Raw genomic sequence first — 24,182 nt, forward strand, 5'->3', positions numbered from 1 at the left:
CGGGCGGCTTCGCCTCCACCCAGAGAGAGTCGGCGTGTGTACTGGGCCCTGAGCTGATTGGGAATGGCGGAAGTATAAGAGCCAAAACTGAGTTGCATCTTCGCGGCCGCGTGTGTATGGAGTTAGTGTTTACAGTATAGGTGGCTTTTCGGCATCTCATCCATACTGTCATACCAGACCAGCCACTTGTCCCAGTGACGCCACAGTATTTATTGTGTTACCGGGGCATGAGGCGAAAAGATGCCCAATGAGGTTTAGAGTTACCGCGGAACTAAACGTCGGCACTACATTTTGAGTACGTCTGTGCACGAAGCCGTTGCACACACTTTAAAGAAGACTCTTGTACATGCTAGAAAGAGAACGAAGCATGAGCAAACGTGAGGTGGAAGGAGAAAGACTGTCGAGCTGCAGCTGTAACGACCATGTGGGAGATGAAGCAGTTTACAAGTGTATGAACTGGGGCACAAGCAGTAGAAAAGCACAAAAAATCTGCATGGTAGGCCCACAAGAAGGAACAAAGACTAAGGGTGCTTTGTACCATGAAGCACTGAATGGGGGGGTTCGTTTAGCAAGATGATAGTCGTGCGTGTGAGACGGATGGGAAAAATCTTTCACACAGCAGCGAAAATACACGGATGCCGTTCTCAGCGTGCCAGTGTAACCTAGGATGAATCAGTGAAAGGGGTTTGCTGAATTTTATGCGCAATTTGTCGTGATCTATTGCAGGGGCTCAAAACAATGACAGTTTCTTAGGTGCAACCTGCACCCCGGGGAGGTAAAGCGGCATCACCGCCGAGGACAAGGAGCAGACGAGTGCGTGTAGGTCACACGCTTTGGCTATCCTTTAAAGCTCAGTTCTGCTTTGGTGACCAGAAAGGATTGTAGCAGAAACGATGAGAGTTTTGCAGCCCATGCTCAGATTCCGGTTTCCCTTCTAGTTTGAAAAGCGCCGGAGGGAAGTTACCTGCTGAGTCAATAGAGCGCACTGAAAGGGAGTACACATGCGTGGTTCTGTCTCTCCCCCCCCCCCGAGTCTTGTATTCGAAGCAGCATGCAGCAACACTTTCTGCAGAACGTGACGAGGAGCCGTGCAAGTGCATCCTTTCACACATCCCCACTCCACCCCAAGAGTTGAGTGTGAGTGGCAAACTATTTAGCGCGGCACGCAAGCAAAGTCCTAGTTAGCCGGTCCCCTGAGTCAGGGAAAACTCGAAAATAACACGATTGTTCTCTCTTGTCTACGGTGGTACGGCGCCCAAAGAGAGGGAGATCGCTGCCCAGGGGAGAATTATGGCAAAACCGTAGTCAATAAAAACACCTGCTAAGGTGTTATAGTGACTATGAGATCGCGCATCTTTTCGGTGCCGCTTGCCAAATCAGCATTACTAAAGTCCATGGGGAGGCAGGTATCGGTTCGCATTGCGCTCCATGAAAACTCTTCCTGAAGTTCTCAGCGTTCCTCTTTTGCGCGCCATGGCGAAAGGCGCATGTACGCTAGCTATACCCCCGCCGTGATACACGCAAATACATGTGAAGCAGCCCCCACAGCTCTGCTGGGCTGCATTGAATTTTCTCCGGTTATCCTTTCTCCCATCTTTTTTTCATGATCGGTTACATGCTTCCATCGAAAAACACAAGCTTGGCCCTTTTGATGTAGAGTGTGCGGAAGAGTGCGGACGGCGTCAAGGCACATGTTCCTTGGCACTACTGGTAACTCTCTTACATCATCCTCGCACCTGCTAGCAGCCACATGGGAAAATGCACTAAAGCATTTCCGGCGTGCCCTCCTGGAGTGCGGTTCTCCATTAGACATTGAGCACTCACAAAGAATTGGACTGCTTTTTTCCCAGCACGTAGGGAACACAAATGAACTCAAACGATGGGCATCCATTTTTGATGCTGAAGCTGTGCCATCAACAGCGCTTATTCTCAAGGCACTCGTGAATCACGGCCAGTGGCAGACGGCCGTTAAACTCCTCGAGCTCAACAAAGAAAGCGGAGTTGCATGCGAATTGAGTGAAGTTTTGGGTCAATGCCTTGTAGCCAGAGGGCTTTGGCAGCAGACACTGAAACTAGCAGACTTTCTTCAGTGTCGACATGACGTTGCACCGAGCGAAAAAGGCCTTGCTCTAAGTAATACCTCGTTGCTAAGTACAAGGGAGCGCAACGATACCCACCAAATGGCATCAAATCCAGCTTTTCTACCGGAAGAGGAAAGGACAACGTACTGTGGATTTATTTCTGCTGTCGCTCGTGCATATCCTTTAAAGCGGGACTGGAAAGAAGCGGTGAGAATCCTACACGATCTAGAGCAGCTCGTCGATGGCGAGACGAAACGGAAGCTCTACGCATACAGAATTGCTCGACTTGTACACGACGGACAAGCGTACAAGAACGTAATCGAAAAGAGCCGGTGCGAACTGGGATTTCGCACATCACCGTCACTGGTCCGCTCACTTCTTCACTGCGCCATAGCAACAAGCGACTGCAGTCTTACCATGAACTGTCTGAAGCTGCTGTGCTCGTTCGGCCCCACTGCAGTATCTGTAAGGCTTTTCGAAACAGCTTGCCGCCTGCTTGTGTCGTCTGATGAAACTTTGACAAAGGACGATCTTGTTCGGTTTGAATCTGTTGTCTGTGAGAACGCCGCTTTGGTGAAGGACAGGAAATTGCAGAAGTTGATATCTGCCTTCTGCGCTGACTACGATTTGAAAATACCCATTTTCCTGTCATCTATTTCGATGTTGGCTTCATCGTCGAAAACTGTGATGGCACCATCACTCGTGAACAGCATAACCAATCTCGACCGACTCGCGAGCACACTCATTTCTCAGAGCCGATGGGTGGAGGCGTTGCATGTGGCTACCCTAATCAGAAATGGCGCTGCAAAGAGCGATAATGAGCGCATCATCATCGACATGCTGCGTGGAAGTTGCTCATCGTGGGTGAAAACGTTGCAGTTTTTTACATCATAAGCAAGCACCCCGCAACGTGTTGGAAACCACCCTTATACACAGCGAGCAACTGAATGCTTTAGCGGAGCACAATTCACCAGCTGCCGTATTTCTTTTAAATACCAAGAACTGTACTAGAAGAAAATCGAAAAGTGAATGACAGCAATTTCGGCACTGTCGCTTTTCTACTAGTCGTGTTTTACGACGCCTTGCTGACAACCACCTACAGAGCACTTGACCTTGGCGTTCGTGAGTTTTCTTGAGAGGGCTCTTTCCGATTTTTCTCCCGCTTACATTCCCCGCCTTTTTATTGATATGATCGTGTCTAGGCCACGAAGCACACTCATTGTGACCACCATTCTCTCCCCGGAAAAAACAGCCCCCCAAATCGCTGCGTCTTCAAAGGATTATATCAAAATCCACGAGCCCATCTCTTTCACAATGTCGCGCAATATGATCGTCAACATGTCTTTCAACTGCCCCGAGATTCAAATTCTCGGGCCGGTGCAAGAGAGCACCATTGAACGACTCAATGAGGTGCTTCCTGACTCGACAACTTCGACTCGCAGCATCCGCAGTAACCAGCCAAAGTTCGAGTACCTGTCGAATCCTGATCACTGGAGAATCAAACTGGACAACCAGTTCTGCGACCTCGAGGGTGTGTCGCGCTTGATTGTTCTTTTGCTGGACGCGCTCGAGGAAGAGGGCGGCTGGACGCTTATATCGTCCCAGGCTTCCAGTTCTTCTCATGGAGGCGCACTGCAGCAGGATTTCGTGTCGAACTACAAGCTTTTCTTCTCCAAGTACCAAGATGACGAGTGAGCACAGATGTAGTTGATATGGGGAATGCGTTTGTTTTACCATTTCCTCCTTCGCTATGAAGATAAAAATCAAAAGGAGGTTCAACGCCGTTTGATAGCGTGGCTTTTATTGAAAGCTCTAAGCCAGCAGACGCAGTTTTGCAGTTTGTTCTCTATGTAGTCTCAGAAATTTCCGTTCATGTATACTAGTTTTTTGTGTGTGTTGTGCGAAACAGAGTAAATACAGCAAAAAAGTGACCGCGTGAGCAGTGCGCCTTAGCTGCAGGTCAAGGATGATGTATGCAGTACGTATGCTGCCTAGTTTGCATGCAAATAGCATTTTTTCTTTCTCCAGCACTTGGAACGCCAAGAAAAATATACAGATGATACGTTGCCCAATCTCCTGTTGTTGGTGATTGCCGCATCTCTTATGCTTCGTCGCTAAAAGCTGCGTTCGCGATGCGCTTGTTGCGGAAGTAATGCAGAAGCCTGGCAAAGAATGTGCATTGTTGTCTCAGCTGTACTCTTTTCCCTACACCTCGTGTCTCTACTGCTTTGCGTAGTGTGCTCGCTTAGTTGATGGTTTGAATATCACTCTCAAGGGATCTTTCCCCTCTGTAGCAATGTCCGAGGAAGCGACCGCCCCAAAGAAGCAGCCTGTGGAGGACGCAACTGGGCCAACAAACGGACTCGGCGTGGATGACAGAACCATGAGTGACATCATCGACAAGCTGCGAATGCTCGACTACGAAACCAATTTCTGCCGCAGCTTCAAGCCACCGTTCAGCCCTCTCAACCCGTACTACTTTTCAGGTCCTTCATCAATAGACAACCCGAACGCCCAGTTTTACTATTTTACCTCCTTGTGTGTGTGGCTCATGAAGTTGTGTGGTCACCAGTTTGATGCTCCCGGGCAATTCGATGACCCGAACGCCTCTTCGACGACGATCCTGGCAGAGCTGCGCTCGATGAACATCGCAATCGCAAACATCGCACCAACCCGCCTCAAGCAGGGCAGCGGCGAGGCAGTTTTGGCTGTTCTATCTGCTCTTGTGAATGCAGCACTCTCTAGCACTGGCTACGATTTTCAGCCGATCGATTACGGGCAGGTAGGGAGATACGATGAGCTGGCCGCCGTCGCAGACGCCGAGGACGAGCAGGGTGAGGACGAGATTGAGGATAATGTCGTTATCGACAGCGACGACGACGACGAGGTTTATGTGGGCGCTGTTAGTGGGAATCGAAGCGCCAAAAGCGACGCGGACCGTCCTCCGACGCCCAAGGTAGATGCCGAAGAGTGGAAGATGGAGGTGGAGCGCGTTGCCCCGCTGCTTCAGGTGCGCCAATCTTCCCTAGACGACTGGCGCTCGCGTATTGAGAGCGCCACGGTTTTGCTCAAAGCTGTAGAGAACATGTACCCCGATGTCAAGCAGATGCTTGAACGCCTTGCCGGTGACATGGATAAGTCACGCGACCGGATACAAAAGCGGGAACAAACGCTGGCACAGCAGTTTTCTGATCAGGTGGAGGATTATCGCGTGAAGTTGCGCGAACTCAACACCTCGCGTGATTCAGCTAACGTGGCGCAGCAAACCGTGCAGCAGATGACGGTGGAGCTGAACCAGATCAGTGAGCTTCTGGACCAGACGAAGCGCGATATTGCAGAAAGACAGGCCAAGATATCTGATACGACTCCGCTCATTCAGGTGAAGGAAGCGGTGGTCAAGGTGCAGGCCGAGATCAAACTCATGTCCTTGCGGATCGGCATTCTCCAGAATGGCGTTTTGCAGCACGTTATGAAACAAACCAAGGCTCGGCGTGAAGGACCAACCGTAGAGGGCACAGAGATGTACAGCGGCGAGATCATGTTTTCTTAAAGATGTCTTTAAGGCGTACGTGAGCTATTCTGGCTCATTGTTACTGTGCGCCCCTTCTGAACAAGTGTTTCACCCTTCAGTTTCGACGCTAGGAAAGAGGAGGCAAAGATGAGAGCTACCTTCACCAGCTCCCGGCCGCGGCTACGTGCATGAGTGATTCCGGTCAGGCTTTCCTTGTGCTTTTGTGTCAAGCGCAACAATCTCTTTTGTGAGCTTTTTTTTCGACGTTTCGGGCATGTGTGAGATTTTCTGCGCTCGATGTATTTGTTTCTCTTTGATGGTGACATCATGCGTTCGATTTGCCCTGTTTTATGAGTTCGTGCTACCCAAGAATCCACACCACCGGAATGCAAAACGCAAATTGAAAGCAAGCCGCAAACGAAACAAACAAAAAAGGGGCGTGGCGGTGGCGCATTCTGAGTGCCATGAGTAGGCCAGCTGACGAGGTGTCGCTGAACTCATTCATTGATTGAGGGAGGGCTAATGCGGCGGACGGTGTAACTGGTCAGCGTTCTCGCAGGATATACTACGCTTCCAAATACCTCCGTCGAGGCCAATGATGCATAAAGAAAGGTCACTCGGTAATACTGATGAGGCTGAACTCTCCAACTTGAAGCACGCTCTTTAAACAACTTCTCGCGCCTCTTTCCTCTCTTGACATGGATGATCTCTTTCGGAAACTCTCACATGTGCTTCAGCTCTTACGTCACAGTGAATACCACAAAACCGCCCTTCTCGAGCTTCGGAGCGCTTTTTTCGCCGATGTGGACAAAAGGTGCGGCGTAGGCGAGGACATATCTTACTCCTTTCCCAGCTTCTAGATTCGAAGTGAATTTTCATTTTCTGTTCCTTTCCCTACTACCGTTCTTATCACAGACGCTATCGATGCCATCGCGCGCCTGTCTTTTGTATTTTTTTTTTCAGTTCTCCACATTCACATCTGCGCTAAATGGCCTGTGGGTTGCTAGATGTCCGCGGAGGCCCGCATTTCGCAGTTGCAGGATGAGGCGAGCGATCTCCGAAGGCAGGTGACAATGCTGAAAGAGGTACTGGAAACCGAGCTGGAACGCATGCGTGCGGAGGTGCAACGCCTTCTCAACGAGGCAAAGCAGTTTCTCGCCACCTGCAAAGAGGACTCGGTAACCCGCATGGATCGTCTGGATCCGGCCAAACGGACTCTCACTCGAGCATGCGAGCGCGCGATCCGCACAGAAGAGCTCCAGGAGGCCGAGGAAACAGCTGGCTTTGCAAGCGAGCAGCTGATGTGTGCTGCAGTTGCCAGAGCTGCGAATAATTTAGCTGAAGGTGCGACACCTCGGTCAACAGGCACGGACAAAACAACGTATCCCTCCGTACTGTCCACACAGTGCTCAGCTGCTAGGGACGCAGCAGGTGGCGACGGATTCACTGCCAGAGACGCGATACGGTGCCTGATTCCCCGTGTGGAGCAAGTGTTCGACTTCTACGCAGCGTTGCATGTAACGGACGCCGAACTGCTGTATCCGACAATGCACCTGCCTCAGTTCACCACAATGGCACGTGACGGCGCTCTCGATCGCGGGTGTCGTCCTCTCCTTCCAGAGTTGTTGTGGATGACGGCCCTGCGCGACTTGCCTTCCACTGGCGGCCGCGAACGCACAGATCGGCGTCACGGCAGTACCTTGCTGCTTCCGCGTGTCTTCGACGGCGACTCTCTGTTCCAGCCGGTTACCGCGCGGAGGGACTTGTTTGTACATGAACGGCTCCGAGCAATTACGAAGGCGGAGTTCCCACGCGTGCTTTACGTCATTTTTCGCGCCGCCGTCCACAACGGACAGGAAGGCGCTGCTGCACCCGAGGCCTTCTGCGCCTACCTCTCGGAACACTTCTTGCCCACCGTGGAACGCTGCATTCGCCGTCGAAAAGCCGCTCGCACCCTCTTGATTGACGGCAAGGCTGCTTGTTTCGACCCAAGTGCTCTATCCCCACGAGCAGGAGTACCTAACACACTAGCCGCATCAGATTTGCCGACGACAGCAACAGGTGTCTGCTCTCCGTTACCGCCCTTTGCCGACATTGTAGCAGCATACGGCAGCGATGCGGGAGTGCAAAGGGTTGCCCAGCAATTCACGCCGCGGCTGAAACGGTGCTTTCGGCACGCGGTGCGGTGCCTTCCTACAAGCCGCGCCGAAGATGCCCGCATGAGCGTTGACGCCTTCGTGGAGAGTGCTCGACAGCATCACTTACTCCCGCTGATTTCACGAGAGCAGCTCAGGGACATCTTCGTCTTCTGTCTTACATTGGACGGCGACAGCGCTCCCGGTGCCGCGGGAAGTGGGAGACTGTCAACGAAGCAAGCAGCGTCGCTGACCGCTCGCGACAGCATCACATGCTTTTCCTTCATCACTGCAGCCATGTACTGCCTCGCGGAGGTCATCTATGGTGGCTCGCCGTCGTTGCGTCAGCAGTATGCATCGCCCTGTGCGCGAACCTCGAAGCTTCTGGTGAAGATGTTCGTACTGTGACGCCGTCCAACGTGGAAACGTGCACGCCCGGTAAAAGGCAGAAGAGAGGGGGAGACCCTTGGGCGGCTGCTACCCATAAGACACCTGCAAAATCATGTATGCACGTCGTTCCGGACTGTGTGCGTCTCCCTTCTCTCTTGCAGGTGATGAACCGCGCCAGAGACTGATTTTACTGTAGATTCTGTGAGATGAAAGAAAAACACGGGTGAGACATACACGCGCGAAAGGAATAGCTGCGGGTTTCATGTAGGTGCCGCATACCTCCCTCCATCTCTTCCCCCGCCCCTCGCACACCAACACATACATATATATATATGTATATATAAATATATGCGTACCCATGCCTGCACCCTCTTCCTTTTTTTTCTACCCTGCTTGCATCCAGACATAACATCGAACTCAAGACAACTAGAGAGAGAAGCCACGCAGTGCTCGCGCCGAAGGAACGACTTCAGCGCAAGAGTGAGCGCTGCTTTTTTTTTTCGCGGTTGCGTGTATATATGTGTGCCATACTGAATGCACATTGAGAAAACAAGTGGCAGTAGCGACTGCCCCGCTTCCTTTATATGCACCGTTGATCCATGTGCTACTTGCCTATCCACACCATTCTCTTCTCCTGCACCTCTCTTCTGTTCCGCACTTCCTTGTTTTCTGCTTCTTTCCATTGCCTTCTCCTCTCAACACCGCCGCCATCACGTGTATCATCTGGCCCTTTTCCTCCGCTGCTACTCTGTGCCGAGCGAGAAGGACAACAAGAAAGGGAGGCGGGCTGCTAGGCGTTAAGGTTTCTCTGTGCCAAGTGGTCCTTTTATTTGTGACACTTGCCTTGAGCCAACTCGTCCCGAGCGCGATGTCCGTCTCAGCAAAGGCTCAAGGCTCTGTGAAGGGCTCCAAAGGTCATAGCTCGACCACAGGCGGGCCGTCGAAGAACAACCGAAATCACTTTACTGCTGCGGACGCCGCCGCAGCCGCGCTACCCGACCCCATCGCGTACTTGGGTGGGAAGCAGCGTTCGGCAAACAGACGTGCCAAGTGCCACAAGCAGTTTGAAGAAATCGCACGGGCCATATGCGCTATGAATTCGTCCACTCTGCCGGTGACAGAAGCCGCAGGGAGCTCGTCGAGGTGCGCTTCTGTTGCCTCGCCGTCACCTTCGTCAAACCTAACGACAGAGCAGTTGTTTCCCACGCTGCAAGTAGGGTACCTCGCGCGGGCCTTGGGTCTAAATGTGTCAAATCAGCAAGCAGCCTCAATCGTGGAGCTCGTCGAAGACGACGGTCCCTCAACCGGGTTTGTCGACCGTCGCAAGCTGGGGCACGTTCTAGTGGATGCAATGATGACAGGAACGCTAGGTGGACCGACTCTTCATGCGTTTGCGGCCGAGAATTTCGCCGCAACAACGCCCGCCAGCGACGACGGCCCTGTACGCCTCTCTGCAGAGCGTCTTGTCAACTTCGTTCCGTCAGTGTGCGTGCGGGAGGAGGAGGTTACACTGCTTCGAGCCTTCGAGGCACTGGATAAGGAGCAGAAGGGCTACCTGGAAGAGGTGGAGCTCCGCGCTGCCATGATGGAAGGCGATGAATGCTTCTCGAGTGAGGAAGTAGACAATATGTGGATGGCCATGCTTGACCCAGAAACGAATCGAGCACACTACCGTGACTTTGCTGAGATACTAGCCAGGGACTGAGGGTGGCGAGAGCACCGCATACCGATATGATTCAGCCCCCTGCTTCTCCCACCACCACAGCTGTGTGACTCGAAACAGGTGTGTAGAAGAGGGGGGGGTGCCGACACGATACAGTACGCACGGCCATTGTCCTTGTTCTGTCTTCCTCCTTTGACATCTGCGTCTCTCGTCTTGTGAATGCCCCGGAGAAGGTGCCGGTGAGACAGAGACGGCGGCAGAGCAGCGGTATTTTTGATGCTCTCTCTCTCTCGTTCGTGAGCGCATCTTTTTTTTTTCCTCCATTGCTTGTCTCATTCTCGTCGGGATGCGAGACGCGGTGTGCGTGTGCAGTACGTATGCTACCGGATGTAACGTTTTCTGGACGATGTTTTCCGCAACGTTTCTGTACAGACGAGGTCTGAAGCCCACACAACAGGGAAGAAGAATGCAAGTGCTTACAACGGCAACAGCATAAACAGCACAGACGAGAATTTGTGCGTGCGTTTTGTGCACCACCTAATACTGACAGCTGAAACGCGCTTTTGCGTGGCATTGTGTCGTGGGACACGTGCACGCTCGACCGTCTGTGCCCATTGATTTTCGTACCCTACTGCTGAGTGTGTGTTCCTCTCTCACACGTTGCTGCCGCCAGGAGCGGAACCCTTGACATAAAGGATAGGCAACCAGGGTCGATCACATGTCTGCGCTTGTTGCGTTCGACTTATGCTTCCCAACCCTCCTCTCTCTCGCCTTGCCCTTTCACCATTTCTTGCTTTTCTCCCCCTTGAATCTCCGACCTTGTGCTTTATTTTATATTTTGTTCTTCTCCGATGCATACACGGCGTTATCCACATGATATGATCTTCCTCTCATGTACACATGCATCCCTCCGTGTAAACACGCACACGCACACACTGACTGACATGTATATGAACATGAATATCCGATCTACAGCAGTAACGCGAGAAGGGTACAAGTACGTGCACCGTGAACACCAAACCACACTATTGAGAAGGACAGGAGGTCACAAGAGAGTCTTCTCTGGTTTTCCGTGTGTGTAGCGCCTTAGTCTCTCTCTTTTTCTCGGTACCACAACCTCCCCTCCTTCCCCTCCTTCCCCTCCTTCCCCTCCTTGCGCAGGTTTGCGTGTGGCGGGTGAGAGAGGCCGAACAAGGCGGAAGTAAACGCAGGAGCGCAAGCAGAAGGACGAAAGTTTTGCTTGTGTGTTGTTTGTTCCTGTTGGCCCTCCCCTTTTTTCCTCTCGTCCCCTCGTCCCCTCCCTCCCCCCAAGGCGGCTCATCATCCGGTCTCCCGTCCTCAGACGCTGGCACGCTGTGTGTGTGTAAGAAGAACATACAAGCAGGAGGTGGGGCATAGAAGTTACGCAACAGCGACGGCAGATCGTGAAGAAAGGCACCATAGACGCGCACCGGCTCCGTTTCCTTCCTTCTTTCCGTCTTTGCTTATATTGCTTGGCCTTTTCTTTTCGCTACGACTTTGCCCGCCGACCCACGCACGACCATAGACGGCACCCACTCTCTTTGTTGACCACTGCGCTTCATAGACCAGTGCCGCACAAGAGCAGCACGCAGCCGCGCTTTGACTTGTTGGTCTTTGCCTGTTCCGCGCTCCTCTCCTGCCTGCCGCACTCTCAGCCTTCCTCTCTTCCTCCACTCCTCGGACAGAGCACGTTATTCCTACCTTGTGTGCACGGGGATCGGCCCACAGCAGTGCACCCTTCGCCCCCTTGTCCTCCTTTCCCCACTCGCCTTTTTTTTTTCGTTGCATCATATTCGCCTCTTGTCGAAGATGATGCGCGGTGCGCCCCAACTGGCGGCTCGCTCCGTCCACCTTTCTGCGGCGTCATGCGCAACGGCTGCATCATTGTTGTCACCACTCCGCTTTTTCGGGTCTAAGTACACCGACGACCTTGGCAACTACAAGCGCCCCTACACATATGAGAGCCGCAGCGCTGCTCACCGTCACCCGACACGTAAGGAGATGCTGCAAGGGCAGCGGACCGCCGCGGCTGCCTCCGCCAGCCCAGTAAGCGGCACTGCAGAGTTTTCAAATGTGGATGCGTTTACCGAGGAGGCGGAGGCAGAAGAGCCTGTGCAGCGCTGTAACAAGAACAAGTACGAGGATCTTTTCAAAAAGAAGTCGGATCAGCGCATCGCCTTCACAAGCAACTTCCGTGAGCCTGACATGAAGCCCATCTTAGACGCAGCCGATGAGGCGCCGCGCCGAGGCACGGCGTGGAGGCACTCGTCCGCCCCCGCTGCTGTGGACAAGGATGAGACGGATGTGACTCGCATCTACAGCAAAGAAGAGGTCCGCAACATGCAGCAGAGGGCGAAAGTGAGTACCGGCGAGGCCGCGAAAGCGAAGGCGCCCAGCGGTGGGCTGGGCGGCATCTCGCCTGCACCGGAGACAGCGCAGCGCACAGTGGCGGAGGTGGAGGCCCAAGTGCCGAAAGATGACGAGGATGAGTTTGCCGAAATCCGCAGCCACCCATTCTTCATGGACATGCTGCGCCGGGTGGAGCGCAACATGATCCGCTTCCGCAAGGAGACGCGCGCCGCGGGGCGGTACAGCCTAGAGGCTGTCAACGAGTGCGTACGGCCGTTGCTGCAGCTCACCGACTACCCACTCACGGCCAGGCAGCTGTCGCACCTCTCCCACAGCATCAGCCCAGCAGTGCTGAAAAGCTCTTTGCGTGACCGGGCTGCGTGCAGGCACCTGCAGCTCTACCGCTCGCAAGACACTGATCTGCTGCTCGACTGGTCCAAGGAAGACTTCCTGCGGCGCCGCTACGAGAGCGTGCACTTGTCATGGGAGCCGATGGATGTGATTTGCCGCCGCTTTGGCTGGACGCCGGACATGATGTCAGACCGTGACTATCTCCTATACTTCTCGGCCTTTCCCGATTACGTCGAGATGGCGGAGATGCAGACCACCGCGAAGGGGGAGCCAAAAGCGATCCCAATCGATGATCCCGTGGCGCGCGCCGCAGAAGACCCCATCCCGGCAAGCCGCCTGCTGCTCCGCCGCAAGGCCTCCGTAGACGCCGAGCCGTCCCTCACCGAGTCCATTCGACTCATGGGCAGTCCCGCTCTGGCGACGCCGGCAAAGGGGAAGAAGGCGCAGCGGATGCGCCAGCACGGCGGTGACTCGGTGGCCGACTACTTTGGCGCTGTCGAGGCGACCGCGCGCGCTGTCGACGGAGACGAAACGGTGAAGCTGCAGCATGCCGCGGACAACGTTCCGCCTCTGCGCCAGGCGAGCCATCCTGGAGGCCGTACGATTCGTGAGTTCTCCATTCCAAAGTCACACCTCCCTGAGGCGCCCGAGGCGCCTCCTGCAATGCCAAGCGAGACGGACATGAGAAGCGAGGCGATCTTTGACCAAAAGAAGTTCGAGGAGCTTTCCAACGCGTACCACAACATCAAGGTAGAAAACTCGCTGCTACGCCGCCGCATGCTCGGGACAGACAGCGTTGACAAGGCGCAGGAGATGCAGAGCAAACTGGCGAGTGGCCGCCGCGAGCAGCTGCGCCTGGAGCAGGAGCTGGAGCGCATGCGCGAGTTGAAGCGCAACACACCGATATCGAAGAACGGTCCCAACTTTGCCGTGCCGCGCGGTCAGCCACAGTACCCGGAGGCGCCGGAGCACACGACGGAGTATTCAAAAAACGGGAACGCCGTCGAGGACATTGATGACGACGAGATCGAGCAGGCCTTGAAGGAGTTCAAGGAGAATGAAGCACTGCGGATGATGGAGAGGCGGCCGATGGCGACTGCGGCGCGGCCGGCCCCTTCGTCGTCTCCTGACCACGCCATCGCCACTACCACCTCCGCTGACGCTGCCGTCGACGATGGCAGCGAGGAAGTGGAGGAAGTGATCGAGGTGGTAGAGGATGAGGATGAAGACCTGGTGGTGTCCGGCGATGCGGCGACGGTGGGGCCGCAGACCGGCGCCCAGGACGACGTTCTGATCGCAGAGAGCGAGGCGGATGACTCAGCCAATGCGCACTACGGTGCGCCCACGGATGCGGCGGCCAATGAGTTATCAGAGAGAGGTGACCAGCATTGGCAGGATGAGCTGTCAGCCGCCGTTGAGCAGCACGAAGCCGAGATGGAGGAGCAGGAGAGTGATCTCACAGCTGCCTTCAACGACCCCCCTGCTACCACCCCCGCCTCTCGCTTAGAGCAGCTTGCTTCCCTGCACGATCGACTGTCCTCGGCGGCGGACCGCGCCCGTCGTTATGTGGCCACGGTGCAAAGCCGTCGGCAAGATGTATTGAAAAGGCTGGACTGCCAGTTGGCGGATGCCAACACGAAGGTGGAGCAGCTTGAGGATCAGCTGGCCGCTGTACAAGAAGAGCAGACCACGCTCCGAGACACACTGGCTCGCAAGGAGGCGGAGCGCAAGGCCCTCGAGGTCGAGGCCCAACTGAAGGCGCAGCGGGAAAGGCGCTTGGCCGAGCTGGAGCAGCAGCGGGAGCAGGCACGCCTCGCGCAGGAGGCGGCGGCGAGGGCCCTGGAACGGCAGAAGAAGGCCGAACGAGAGGCGCTGGAGATGGAGGAGGAGCTGCAGCGCAAGTTGAGGGAGGTGCAAGCGAAGCTGCGCGTTCTGCACGACGGCAACTCGGCTGCGAACAACACCGCTGCTGCTGGTACCCCTCACGCCTCGGCAGCTGAAGAACTGGAGGCGGAGGAAGCTGCAGAGGAGGAGCACGCGGTGCCTGCCCAGGCAGGGAGTTCTCCTTCGCACTCACGCGCGCCTGAGTTGTCGGCACGCGTCACAGCCTCCGTGCGCACTGCTGCCACGGAGGAGACGCCAAACGCTGTGGAAGGCGCCCACGACGCTTCCGCTACACCAGCGTCGAATGGCCAGTTCATGTGCACGCCGGAGCAGTACGATGGTCTGCATTTGGCGGCGGAGCGGCTGAAGAGGGAGATTGCTGCATTGGAGGCCCAGATGGAGGAGGCGGGTGACGAGGATGATGAGACGCTGATGGCTGTCCTGGCAGCGTCGCGCTCTGATCTCGAAGAGCTGGAGGAGTGCATTGGCTCTGTGCAGGCAAACGCGCCGTGGGCTGCCACCCGTGATGCAAAGCGCGCTCGCGAGAAAGCCTTGTCCGCCGAGGTGGCGAACACCGACGCGCACCGGCTGCAGAGCCACATCGACAACCACCGCTTCCAGATCTCGCTCCTGGAGAAGCGCCTGCAGCACGCCTCGAAGAAGGCGGTGATCACGAAGCTGAAGGACCGTATTGTGCAGGCTCGCAAGTCCATTACTCATCTGCGCATGGAGCAGGACCGTCTGCGTCGCGCTGGCCGTGACTCTATGGGGTTGCCACAGTCGATGAGCATTGCGGAGACGCTCGCGCATGAGTTGAAGGACGAGGAGGAGGCGAAGCTGGAGGTGTGCAAGGCTGCGGGTGAGGATAACTGCGGATCTCCTGTAGCCGCGAAGAGATCGGGCTTGGACTCCGACGCTCAGACCGCCGACGGCGATGAGTCCTACGATGTCGTTTCAGACGCCACATCACCTGACCTCGTGGGGGAGTCGCAATCGGCAGCGCCCGCGCCATCGGCGCCCAACTCGGACGCTGAAAAGCTGCGCTTGCGGCTCGACAGCATGGTGAAGGACATCCAGCACCTTCAAGATAGCATTGAGGCGCAGGAGCGCACGACGGACTACGACGACGACGAGACCGAGGTGGTGCTGCGCGAAATGAAGGACAAGCTGAGCCAGCTGCTCCGTCTGCGCGACCAAGTGCAACGGTCCTTGCTGGAGGAGTCAGTGAACAGCCCCGACACCGCTGGTAGGCCCACCCCCGTCATCCGTCCAGCTTCAGCTGCCGCCTCAGCTCCGCCGGTAGTCGCCCGAGGTAGCGCAGCCGTCCAGAGCGGCCCCTCGACTTCTCAGCACGGAAGACTTGACCGCGTGCCAATGGCATCCAAGAGGCTCCGGACCACTGCTCGCAGTTTTACCACGCAGCGCCATCTTTAGAGAAGCTTGAGCGGCGGCAGCCGCGACGTCTGCAGGCTAAAAGAGCGTCACTTACCGCTTTAGCGCGTGCCTTCGGGACGGTGCACACCGCGGCTGCTGTTCGAGCCCGGAGTCTTTGTGCATTTCGAGCTCCTCTTGTGCAGCTGTCCGCTGGAATGAGAACAACGAAAACACAACCTCTTCCCCTCCCATCCCCACCCACCCACACACACACACACACACAGACACACAAGCGAAAGGAGGAGCGAAGGACGCCCTCCTCCTCCTCCGTCTTTTGGAGGAGGGAGAGCGAGAGATGGGGGAAAAGAGGGAACACCGTTGCTTTCCATAGAAGAAAAAAAGGCGCCGTTGATGTGAGTGCGTGTGCGCGCACCAGGGCGTGCGCTCGTGCTTTTTTTTTTCATAACCTCGACAGGCGCCTATATGTCTAGTAGGAGGGGCCCCCCCCGCACAGTAGTATCGAAGCCGGAGTCTCTCTATGCGTCTGTACGTGTGTGGGCGAACGACATCTCCCTTTACTGCACTCACGTGTTGGCTGTGCTGTGGGTCTTGAGTGCATGCATGCATGCATGGGTGCACGTGCATCTGTGCTGAGGGAGGTCTTCTTTTTTTCTGTCTTCGCACTTACTTGTTGATGAGTTACTATCATAGAGTGAATGTGTTCTTGTCTTTGTCGTTGCTGTTGTTGTTGTTCTCTCTCTTCTTTCCCTGTGAAGTCTGTGCTTTCATTAACGTAAGCGGGTCGCCTCCCCCATGCTCTATCCGTGTTGCTCGCCCCCTCGCCCTATGTCTCTCTGTGCGCTTTCTGTGTCCCACTTCCTTCTTCCCTCTGATTGTGTGTAGGCGCGCGTGTATGCGTGTATGTGTGTGTGTGTGTGAAAGAAGAAGGTTCTCGCAGAGGGGTCGCCTGCCTGAAGCGCATGCGTTTGCACCCTTCGTTTTGCACGTGTGCCTCTTCGAGGGGCCCTCGTTCGGGCTGTGGCAGGGCACCAGCCCTGCCCGTAATTCCAAAGGTGGCACACTGTGAGACAGATGTAACTACCCCATCGGCCCTGTCATCACATGGGCCGACGCACATGTGTGCTGCGCACGATTCCAAGGCCGTCTTCTTTCTTGGCAGGACCTTAGCGCCACAATTCATTTTGCCATTGCTTTCGACCTCGTCGTGCCCCTGTATAAACACGCAAGTACACCTTCGGACCTGTGGGTGCCGCCGCTCGGCGTCACCTGAAGCGCCGTACCACTCCTTCGCGTGTTGGTCCCACTGGCTGTCCGTTCTCTCCCTCCTTTCCCCCTTTTCCCTTTTTTATCCCTTCTTGTGCCGTGTGCTCTTTTTGCTGCCCACGCCCTGCCTCTTTCGTGGGTCACGCGGTGTACGCGTGTGTGACCTGGCGTATGCGCTCGCGTGCTGTGCGCGTCTATTCTGCGGGCACACCATCGCGGGAAGCAAAGGGATTGCGCACCCTCGCGATTCTTCTCTAGCTGAGAAGGAAAGAGGGGGGTTTCGTGCGTGCGTCCAGACACGTGGCCGCCTCTTTTTCTTTCCCCACACGGTGAGAGCTGTCCCTTCCTCTCACACCTCACCACACCACACACACACACACACACACACACACAGGCGCGCACACTGAGACTGCATCCACGGCCACAACGGAACACCTCACCGAAAGGAACGCTTTCACTACCCTCTTTGGCCAGATACGAGAATGCTGCGCTTTACTCATGCTATCCGGAAGAACCCGGTGGTGTTCAAGCAGGGACAGGGGATGTTCTCGCACCAGCTAAAGCGAATACTGAACAAGAAGTCGCTGCACAAGTACAACTGGGATCCGCTCCCGATGTACGACCCTCGCAAGCTTGTGCACGCCAACCGCTACGTGGACCACGACACCTACGAGGAGAAGTACGATCCGCACTGGGAGCACAACGCCCATCTCGTACCAGATCAGCAGTTCTACAACATCCCTGTCCCAAAGGAGTACAAGGACGCGTACTGGTGGCGTGACTTGCAGGCCCGCCGCGTTCAGTGCCCGACCGAGTGGGTGCACTTCCGCATGCATACCAAGGATAAGCTCAAGTATGACTTCCAGGATCTTGCCTTCCGCAAGAAGTTCGAGTACTCCTATGAGGATGTGGTTGCAAATGCCAAGGACATGCGCAGCTGAAACCCTCAAGAGTGAAGCTCGCTGGTTCTTGTGTCTCTGATGTTCACATTGCAAACAGCCGAGCCCTCCAGTGCAGTTTCTGCGTTTCTACTTCTCATCGGTCATGCGCACGGGAGGAAGGGGTCGAGCAGAGCAGCCCGTGGTATGAGTGTGAGTGTGTGAGAGGCAGCGTGGTTTCCGTTTTTCTTTGTCGTCTGTTGCTAGTGCTTCGACGCCCCTCGGTGCTGCGGCTGCCGCCTCCTTAGCTGCTGCGGTTGCTGCGGTCGGCTGTGAGAGGCCTGCACTTGGCCGCCATACTGGCTGGCTCACTTAGTTGGTTGACGTTTGGTGGTGGGAGGGGGGGGTTATGGCTGTTTAGGTGGGGAATCGTTGAAGGGGTGGGGAGCCCTGCTTGCTGAGCGTGTGCCTTCTACCACCTCACCCTTGCCCGCAAATGGTTGCTCATGCCAGCTAAGTCGCTCACACAGACAAGATCACTCACACTCAAGGATGCCACAGGGTCAACAGGAAGGAGGGGGTGCGTCAGTGGTGGAGTGAAGGGTGAGGCCCTCCAGGGGGGGGGGGCGCCCGTCAGGAAGAGTAAAGGAAAATGACGGTGGAGCTCCTCCTCACTGCATTTGCGTACATCACTGCGCATGCGGCTGACGTGCTCCTTTTAAATATAGTTCTCTCCCTGCTGCACCGACACCTCGTCACGCTTACGCTGGCGACGCGGGGCAGCTGGCATCGAAGAGGGGTGCGGATGCTGACGTCTTTCATTCATCGCGGGGTCATGTCTGCCACGATGCCCCCCTCCATACTCGTGGTTGTGCGTGCTCTGCTCGTGGCCCCACGTTTCCGCGTCTCTGTCCACCTCTATCTTCCTAACCCGTCGCATCACCCCGAAGTACAATCCGACGCTAAAACACGAAGACATAGACCTTCCCTCGTACGGGCCGGCGCGTTGCTCGCACCCGCTTCGTGCCTCGCCGCATCTTTAGCCGCGGCCCACTCGTTGTCGACCATGCTACCCAAACTCAACTTGGATGGCACGCTCAGCACGCGCGCCTCCAGTGTGCAGGAGCGGATGAGAGAGGAGGGGCAGCCTGGGATGTACTCCCCCCGTATGGCATCCAGCCAAGCGCCGAAAGGACTCGGAGGCCCTTCCCACGCAGGTGGCGCATCCTCGACCCGCTTATCTTCCTCAGCGCCTTCTGCCCTAGGCCACACCAGGTCGCTGTCGCCGCCGCACCTGTCCTCGCACGAAATATCACTCCTGGAGGAAGGGGTAATGGGCATCTCGGACCCGGAAATGGCAGCCATCCTCGCCTCCAAGTCGCATCACGGCTCGGGCGAGCGCTCTCCGTCGTTGGACAGACTCAGCGGGATGGGGCCAGGCGGTTACTCGACTTCGAGCAAGCGCCGAGCCGCACCTCTCACGACGTTGGCTGATCACCAGCAGGCGCGCCAAGCCATTCCTCAACACTCCAAGGACGGCGACACCGCAGCCTCGGAAAGATGCAACGATGATTGCTCCTCTGAAGGCTCTTCCCCCGTGCTGAGGGCGGCCTCTACCTCTCCCCAATGTGTGAAGCGCCGAGGGGCCTCTCCGTCGGCACTCTCGCATGCTTCAAACGAGTCCGCCCCCGCAGTTGCAGGCGCTAGTCTTGGTGCCGCGAGCTTGTCTGCGCCGACACAGAGCACCATCTCCATCATGACGGCCGAGCAGCTGTACATATTCGGAAAACCGTTCCAGGCCTACATGAGTGCCACCTCTACGCGACCCTCATCGACCGACACACAGGGGACGCTTGCAGCCACCAGCGCCAGTGGTGCCCCCGCTGCCAAGGCCGCCGCTGCCTCTGGCACGCACATCGCAGCAACTTTCCACCACAACCCTTCACAATACATTTCCGCCCTCACCAGCCAAGGCGACTTTGTCGCGGTGGGTGACCGCACCGGGCGTGTCGTAGTGATGCGCCAGCGCGAGATGGCGGCTGGACCACGCCGCACTCTCCTCGACATCATTCAACGCAGTGGGGAGGCCGAAGAGGAGGGGGCTGCTAAGCGTCACTCGTTAGCCACCTCCGCAGCCTCATCGTTGTTCTCCCCACCTCGCCACACGACGGCCCTCAATCACGTGCGTGACCCGTACGACTTCTACGTCGCTCAGCAGGCCTACGTTCCCGTGATCGATACACTGAACAGCGTCGAGGTGTCGCCGACGGTGACGGCGCTGGCGTTCCTGCCGCAGTCCGGCCCCACAACGTACCTCCTTGCGGCGAACGAGAAGGTACCGAAGCTGTACAAGATCATGTCTGTGCGGGAATCAGTCAATCCCTTCCGTGCGGTAGACAAGATCGGCACCAAGACCATTGGCCCACTGACCGCGAGCTCACGCACGTCTACAGTGGCCATGAAGCCGGTTTATCGCTACGCCATGCACCACGAGTACAACATCAACTCCATCTGCCCCATCGCGTACAGCGATCAGTTCGCGACCGCCGACGACGCGACGGTGCTTCTGTGGTGCACCGAGTACCCTGACACGTCCATCGAGACCCAGGACCTGCGCTCCCCCTACGAGGACGGCCCACGCGAGACTATTCGCGCCGTCCGCAACTTCCCGCACGAGCCGTTTCTCTTCTTCGTCGCCACCTCCGGTGGCAGCGTGCGTGTTGTCGACACGCGGCAGACGCTTCGATGGGGCGATCAGGCGGCGCAGGCATTCATAAACCCGCCGCGCGAAGAGGACGAGCCGTTCAGCAACGTCACAAATAGCATCTGCGACTGCGCCCTCAGTCCCTCTGGGCGGTACATCGCCGGTCGCGACTTCATGTCCGTCTGCTTGTGGGATATCCGCATGGCTGGCAGCGGTGGCGCGCGCAACGCGCCAGCAACACCGCGTCGGCAGGCCCCAGCCGCGCGCGGCGGCGATGGAAGCCCCGAGTGCAGCATGGTGCGGCGCTGGGCTCTGCACCCGCACCTGCGCGACGACCTCGACACCATCTATCAGTCGAACCTTCTCTTTGACAAGTTCGATGTGCAATTCTTGTCGAGCCGACAGGTGTGTACCGGGGGCTTCAACAACACCCTTTACACAATGGACGTGGAGGGCACCAGCGCCGACACCGCCAGCGACATTCGTACCTTTCAGCTACTGAAGACGGAGGGCATCTCCGAATTTCGGCGCACCACCGTGTCGGCGCACCGACCTGGCGAGGACCGCATCAGCACCGGGCAGGGCCTCGGATCACGCATGACGCTCATGTCGCGGCCATGCATGTCGATGAGTGGGGCGTGCGGGATGATGGTGGCGTGTGGACAGGCGGTCCTGCAGCTCAGCTACAACGGGCTATCGAAGTGAGAGCGGAGGGAGGGAAAACGAGATGCGTACATGCGTGGTTTGCATACATGCGCGTGCCGGTCTCTGTTTCTCTCTCTCGGTTTGCTTTCGCTTGCATTGGCGTGAGTTGTGTGTTCCCTCACCATCTCCTGACCTTTTAGATGCATTGCGGTCGCAGACGCGCGCACTCACTCATACGTAAATATATGCGCACTCGTGCGGTGCAACGTAGCCGTTTGAGGTCTCGAACAGTGAAGTGGCGCACCACAGCAAGCAGCTGGTGTAAGGTACATGCAGCAATGTCTGTCGCTCCGTAGAAAGGGAAGTGGATATCTCCTGAGGTGGTCGCCTCATGAAGTGGAATGCCCGTCAAGGGCAGGAATAGCGTCTTGCTCCCGTGCCTCCATCCAACACTGTCTCACGTCTGCTCCTCCGCACACGCACACGCACACAAACGCGCAGAGTGAAGTATCCATCACGCATTTTACCCTCCAACAACTCCCCCCCCCCCGACACACACATCCGTACAGCTCTCAGGCGTCTTGCTACCACACATAATTTGTCAAGTCATTTATATCTCGCTCTTTTTCGAACTGCATCGTGTGCTCGCCTTCAACCCTCCCCCTTCCCTCTTCCACACACATCGTCGTCGTGCGTCTGCCTTACTTCAGATTTTGCTAACGCGTCTTTTTGAGCTCTGTACTTTGAAGCTGCCCTCGTCACCGAGACACCACACCAGCGCGCTCCTTCCTTTTCCGCTGCACTGCTGTCGTGCCGACACGCACATACACGTCTGACGTGGCGTGACTAATTCTTTTTGCGCGTGTCTGGGTTGCTCTTTGTAGATTTCGTGTCCCCTGCCTCCTCGCGTGGACAGAGCTGCGTGGATCGGCGCTGTGGTTCGTTTTGCGGTCTTCGCACGGTGCAACATCCGCTAGAGCCGCCTTGCTACGTCTGAGGGGTGACAGCAGCAGAGAAGAGGGCAGCACAAGGCGCGCACACACGCACACACGATTGTAGCAGCGTTTCGGTCTACGCCCACAGCCTTCTTTTCCTTTGCACAGTCTTCTTTTTGAGTGCTCGCGCACTCAACCGCCAGACACGACATCATGCCAACAAGTAAGAAGTCCGCCAGCCGCGCTGCCTCTCGCAGCCGCTCTCGCTCGCGTAAGGCCAGCCGCGCGCGCTCCAGAACTCCCAGTCGCGCCAGGGTCCTCACGCCTGAGGAAGCGTACTACGCCCCAGTGGAGCGCAAGTTCACCCCAGAGAAGGATGTGTGGCGTGGCAATTGGGAGTTCAACGGCCCCCTCGGTGTTTTGGGCATAATGATCGTGTCGCATGTGATCATATACTACTTCTACGTGTGCATCGAGTTGTTTCAGGGAACGATCATCTACCCCGGCCATCCCATGTTGAAGGGCGAGAAGATGCAGAAAGTGTTCTTCTCCTTCCTCGCTGAGCACGCCTGCCCGACGGCGCAGACGTTCTGCATATTCCTTGGCTTCCTGCTGCTGGAGTACTTACTGGCCCTGGTGCTGCCCGCATTGTACGTTAAGGGGCTGCCGCTCCCCTCCGAGAACGGGTATCGGCTGACCTACAAGTGCAACGCTGTCACCGCATGGTACTGCTTGCTTATCATCGTCGGCCTTCTCCACTACTACGGGGTGTACCCGATAAATGAGCTGCGCCGCAACTACGGTCACTTCCTCACCGTAGCCACCATCGTCGCGGACATCATCGCCGTGTGGGTCTACATCGCTGGCTACAAGCGCCGCATCCGCATGACGGGCAACTTCATCTACGACTTCTTCATGGGCAGCGGCCTCAACTTCCGCCTTCCGGGCAACATCGACGTGAAGCTTTTTGCCGAGTGCCGAAACTCGTGGGTGCTGCTCATGATGCTCACTCTCAGCTGCGCGGCGGAGCAGTACAACGAGCTGGGTTACCTCACCGGCAACATGGTCTTCATGATCAGCGCCCACCTACTCTATGTCAACGCTGTTGAGAAGGGCGAGGAGTGCATCATCACGACGTGGGACATCTACTACGAAAAGTTTGGCTGGATGCTGGCGTACTGGAACACGTGCGGCGTGCCGTTCCTCTACTGCATGCAGTCCATGTACATTCAGACGGTACTCAAGAAGAAGGAGCATCCGCGGTGGGTACTGGTGCTGATGGCGTGCATCCTGCTCCTGGCATACTACTTATGGGACGCGATCAACTCGCAGAAGAACCACTTCCGCATGCGCCGCAGCGGCGTGCCGATGGAGATCATCCGGAACAACGCCTTCCCGCAGGTGCCGTGGTGCTACATCGAGAATCCCCGAACGCTCAAGAGCGCCACTGGCGAGCTCTTCGTGGACGGCTTCTACCGCTACGGCCGCAAGCTACACTACACCGTGGATCTGGTGATGGCGTTCCTGTGGGGCAGCGCGTGCGGCTTCGAATCCTTTATCCCCTTCTTCTACTTTTTCTTCTTTCTCGGTCACCTAATGGACCGCGAGCGCCGCGACGACCACCGCTGTAGGGCCAAGTACGGCAAGATGTGGGACGAGTATGTGAAGCTGGTACCCTACAAGTTCATTCCGTACATCTACTAGATCGAACTCTCTTTATGATACTGTGTTGATGCGTGTGCGCGTGTGTGTGATGTGCTTCGCCTTCCATCATTCCTTCGACCTTTTTACTTTTCCTCTTTCACTTCTTCGGCGCGGAAATCTGCACGGAGAAATAGAAAAAAGTGGCGGCACGCGCGAATGGTGCCGTGTAGCAGCAGCAGCAGCCTACTTGGCGTTTGCGTGACAAGGGAGAGCACGGGCGTGACTGCTTCACTGCTTTCGTAAGCGAGGCTGCTGATTCGCGCGTATTCTTGT

The 24,182-nt window shown here is 56.4% G+C and overlaps 9 protein-coding genes across 9 annotated transcripts; all 9 read left to right on the forward strand.

Annotated features, from left to right (window-relative positions):
• Positions 1-1,691: 1,691 nt before the first annotated feature.
• On the forward strand, positions 1,692-2,975 carry LDBPK_330650 (hypothetical protein, conserved; the record flags this gene model as incomplete). Its single annotated transcript, XM_003863841.1, has 1 exon — positions 1,692-2,975. One exon carries the CDS (start codon positions 1,692-1,694, stop codon positions 2,973-2,975), a length of 1,284 nt encoding a protein of 427 aa, XP_003863889.1.
• A 420-nt stretch (positions 2,976-3,395) lies between these two features.
• Positions 3,396-3,776, forward strand: LDBPK_330660 (hypothetical protein, conserved; the record flags this gene model as incomplete). Its single annotated transcript, XM_003863842.1, has 1 exon — positions 3,396-3,776. One exon carries the CDS (start codon positions 3,396-3,398, stop codon positions 3,774-3,776), a length of 381 nt encoding a protein of 126 aa, XP_003863890.1.
• Positions 3,777-4,722: 946 nt separating this feature from the next.
• Positions 4,723-5,631, forward strand: LDBPK_330670 (hypothetical protein, conserved; the record flags this gene model as incomplete). Its single annotated transcript, XM_003863843.1, has 1 exon — positions 4,723-5,631. The coding sequence occupies one exon, from the start codon at positions 4,723-4,725 to the stop codon at positions 5,629-5,631; it is 909 nt and encodes a 302-aa protein (XP_003863891.1).
• Positions 5,632-6,665: 1,034 nt separating this feature from the next.
• On the forward strand, positions 6,666-8,135 carry LDBPK_330680 (hypothetical protein, conserved; the record flags this gene model as incomplete). Its single annotated transcript, XM_003863844.1, has 1 exon — positions 6,666-8,135. The coding sequence occupies one exon, from the start codon at positions 6,666-6,668 to the stop codon at positions 8,133-8,135; it is 1,470 nt and encodes a 489-aa protein (XP_003863892.1).
• A 1,333-nt stretch (positions 8,136-9,468) lies between these two features.
• LDBPK_330690 (hypothetical protein, conserved) lies at positions 9,469-9,822 on the forward strand (the record flags this gene model as incomplete). The annotated part of the gene is made up of 1 exon (XM_003863845.1): positions 9,469-9,822. The coding sequence occupies one exon, from the start codon at positions 9,469-9,471 to the stop codon at positions 9,820-9,822; it is 354 nt and encodes a 117-aa protein (XP_003863893.1).
• A 1,788-nt stretch (positions 9,823-11,610) lies between these two features.
• Positions 11,611-15,819, forward strand: LDBPK_330700 (hypothetical protein, conserved; the record flags this gene model as incomplete). Its single annotated transcript, XM_003863846.1, has 1 exon — positions 11,611-15,819. One exon carries the CDS (start codon positions 11,611-11,613, stop codon positions 15,817-15,819), a length of 4,209 nt encoding a protein of 1,402 aa, XP_003863894.1.
• A 1,706-nt stretch (positions 15,820-17,525) lies between these two features.
• Positions 17,526-17,984, forward strand: LDBPK_330710 (hypothetical protein, conserved; the record flags this gene model as incomplete). The annotated part of the gene is made up of 1 exon (XM_003863847.1): positions 17,526-17,984. One exon carries the CDS (start codon positions 17,526-17,528, stop codon positions 17,982-17,984), a length of 459 nt encoding a protein of 152 aa, XP_003863895.1.
• Positions 17,985-18,573: 589 nt separating this feature from the next.
• LDBPK_330720 (protein phosphatase 2A regulatory subunit, putative) lies at positions 18,574-21,330 on the forward strand (the record flags this gene model as incomplete). The annotated part of the gene is made up of 1 exon (XM_003863848.1): positions 18,574-21,330. The coding sequence occupies one exon, from the start codon at positions 18,574-18,576 to the stop codon at positions 21,328-21,330; it is 2,757 nt and encodes a 918-aa protein (XP_003863896.1).
• A 1,088-nt stretch (positions 21,331-22,418) lies between these two features.
• On the forward strand, positions 22,419-23,909 carry LDBPK_330730 (sterol C-24 reductase, putative; the record flags this gene model as incomplete). Its single annotated transcript, XM_003863849.1, has 1 exon — positions 22,419-23,909. The coding sequence occupies one exon, from the start codon at positions 22,419-22,421 to the stop codon at positions 23,907-23,909; it is 1,491 nt and encodes a 496-aa protein (XP_003863897.1).
• Between the last annotated feature and the right edge of the window lie 273 nt (positions 23,910-24,182).

This window comes from Leishmania donovani, chromosome 33, assembly GCF_000227135.1.
Source record: "Leishmania donovani BPK282A1 complete genome, chromosome 33".
In the NCBI taxonomy this organism is placed as follows: Eukaryota; Euglenozoa; class Kinetoplastea; order Trypanosomatida; family Trypanosomatidae; genus Leishmania; species Leishmania donovani.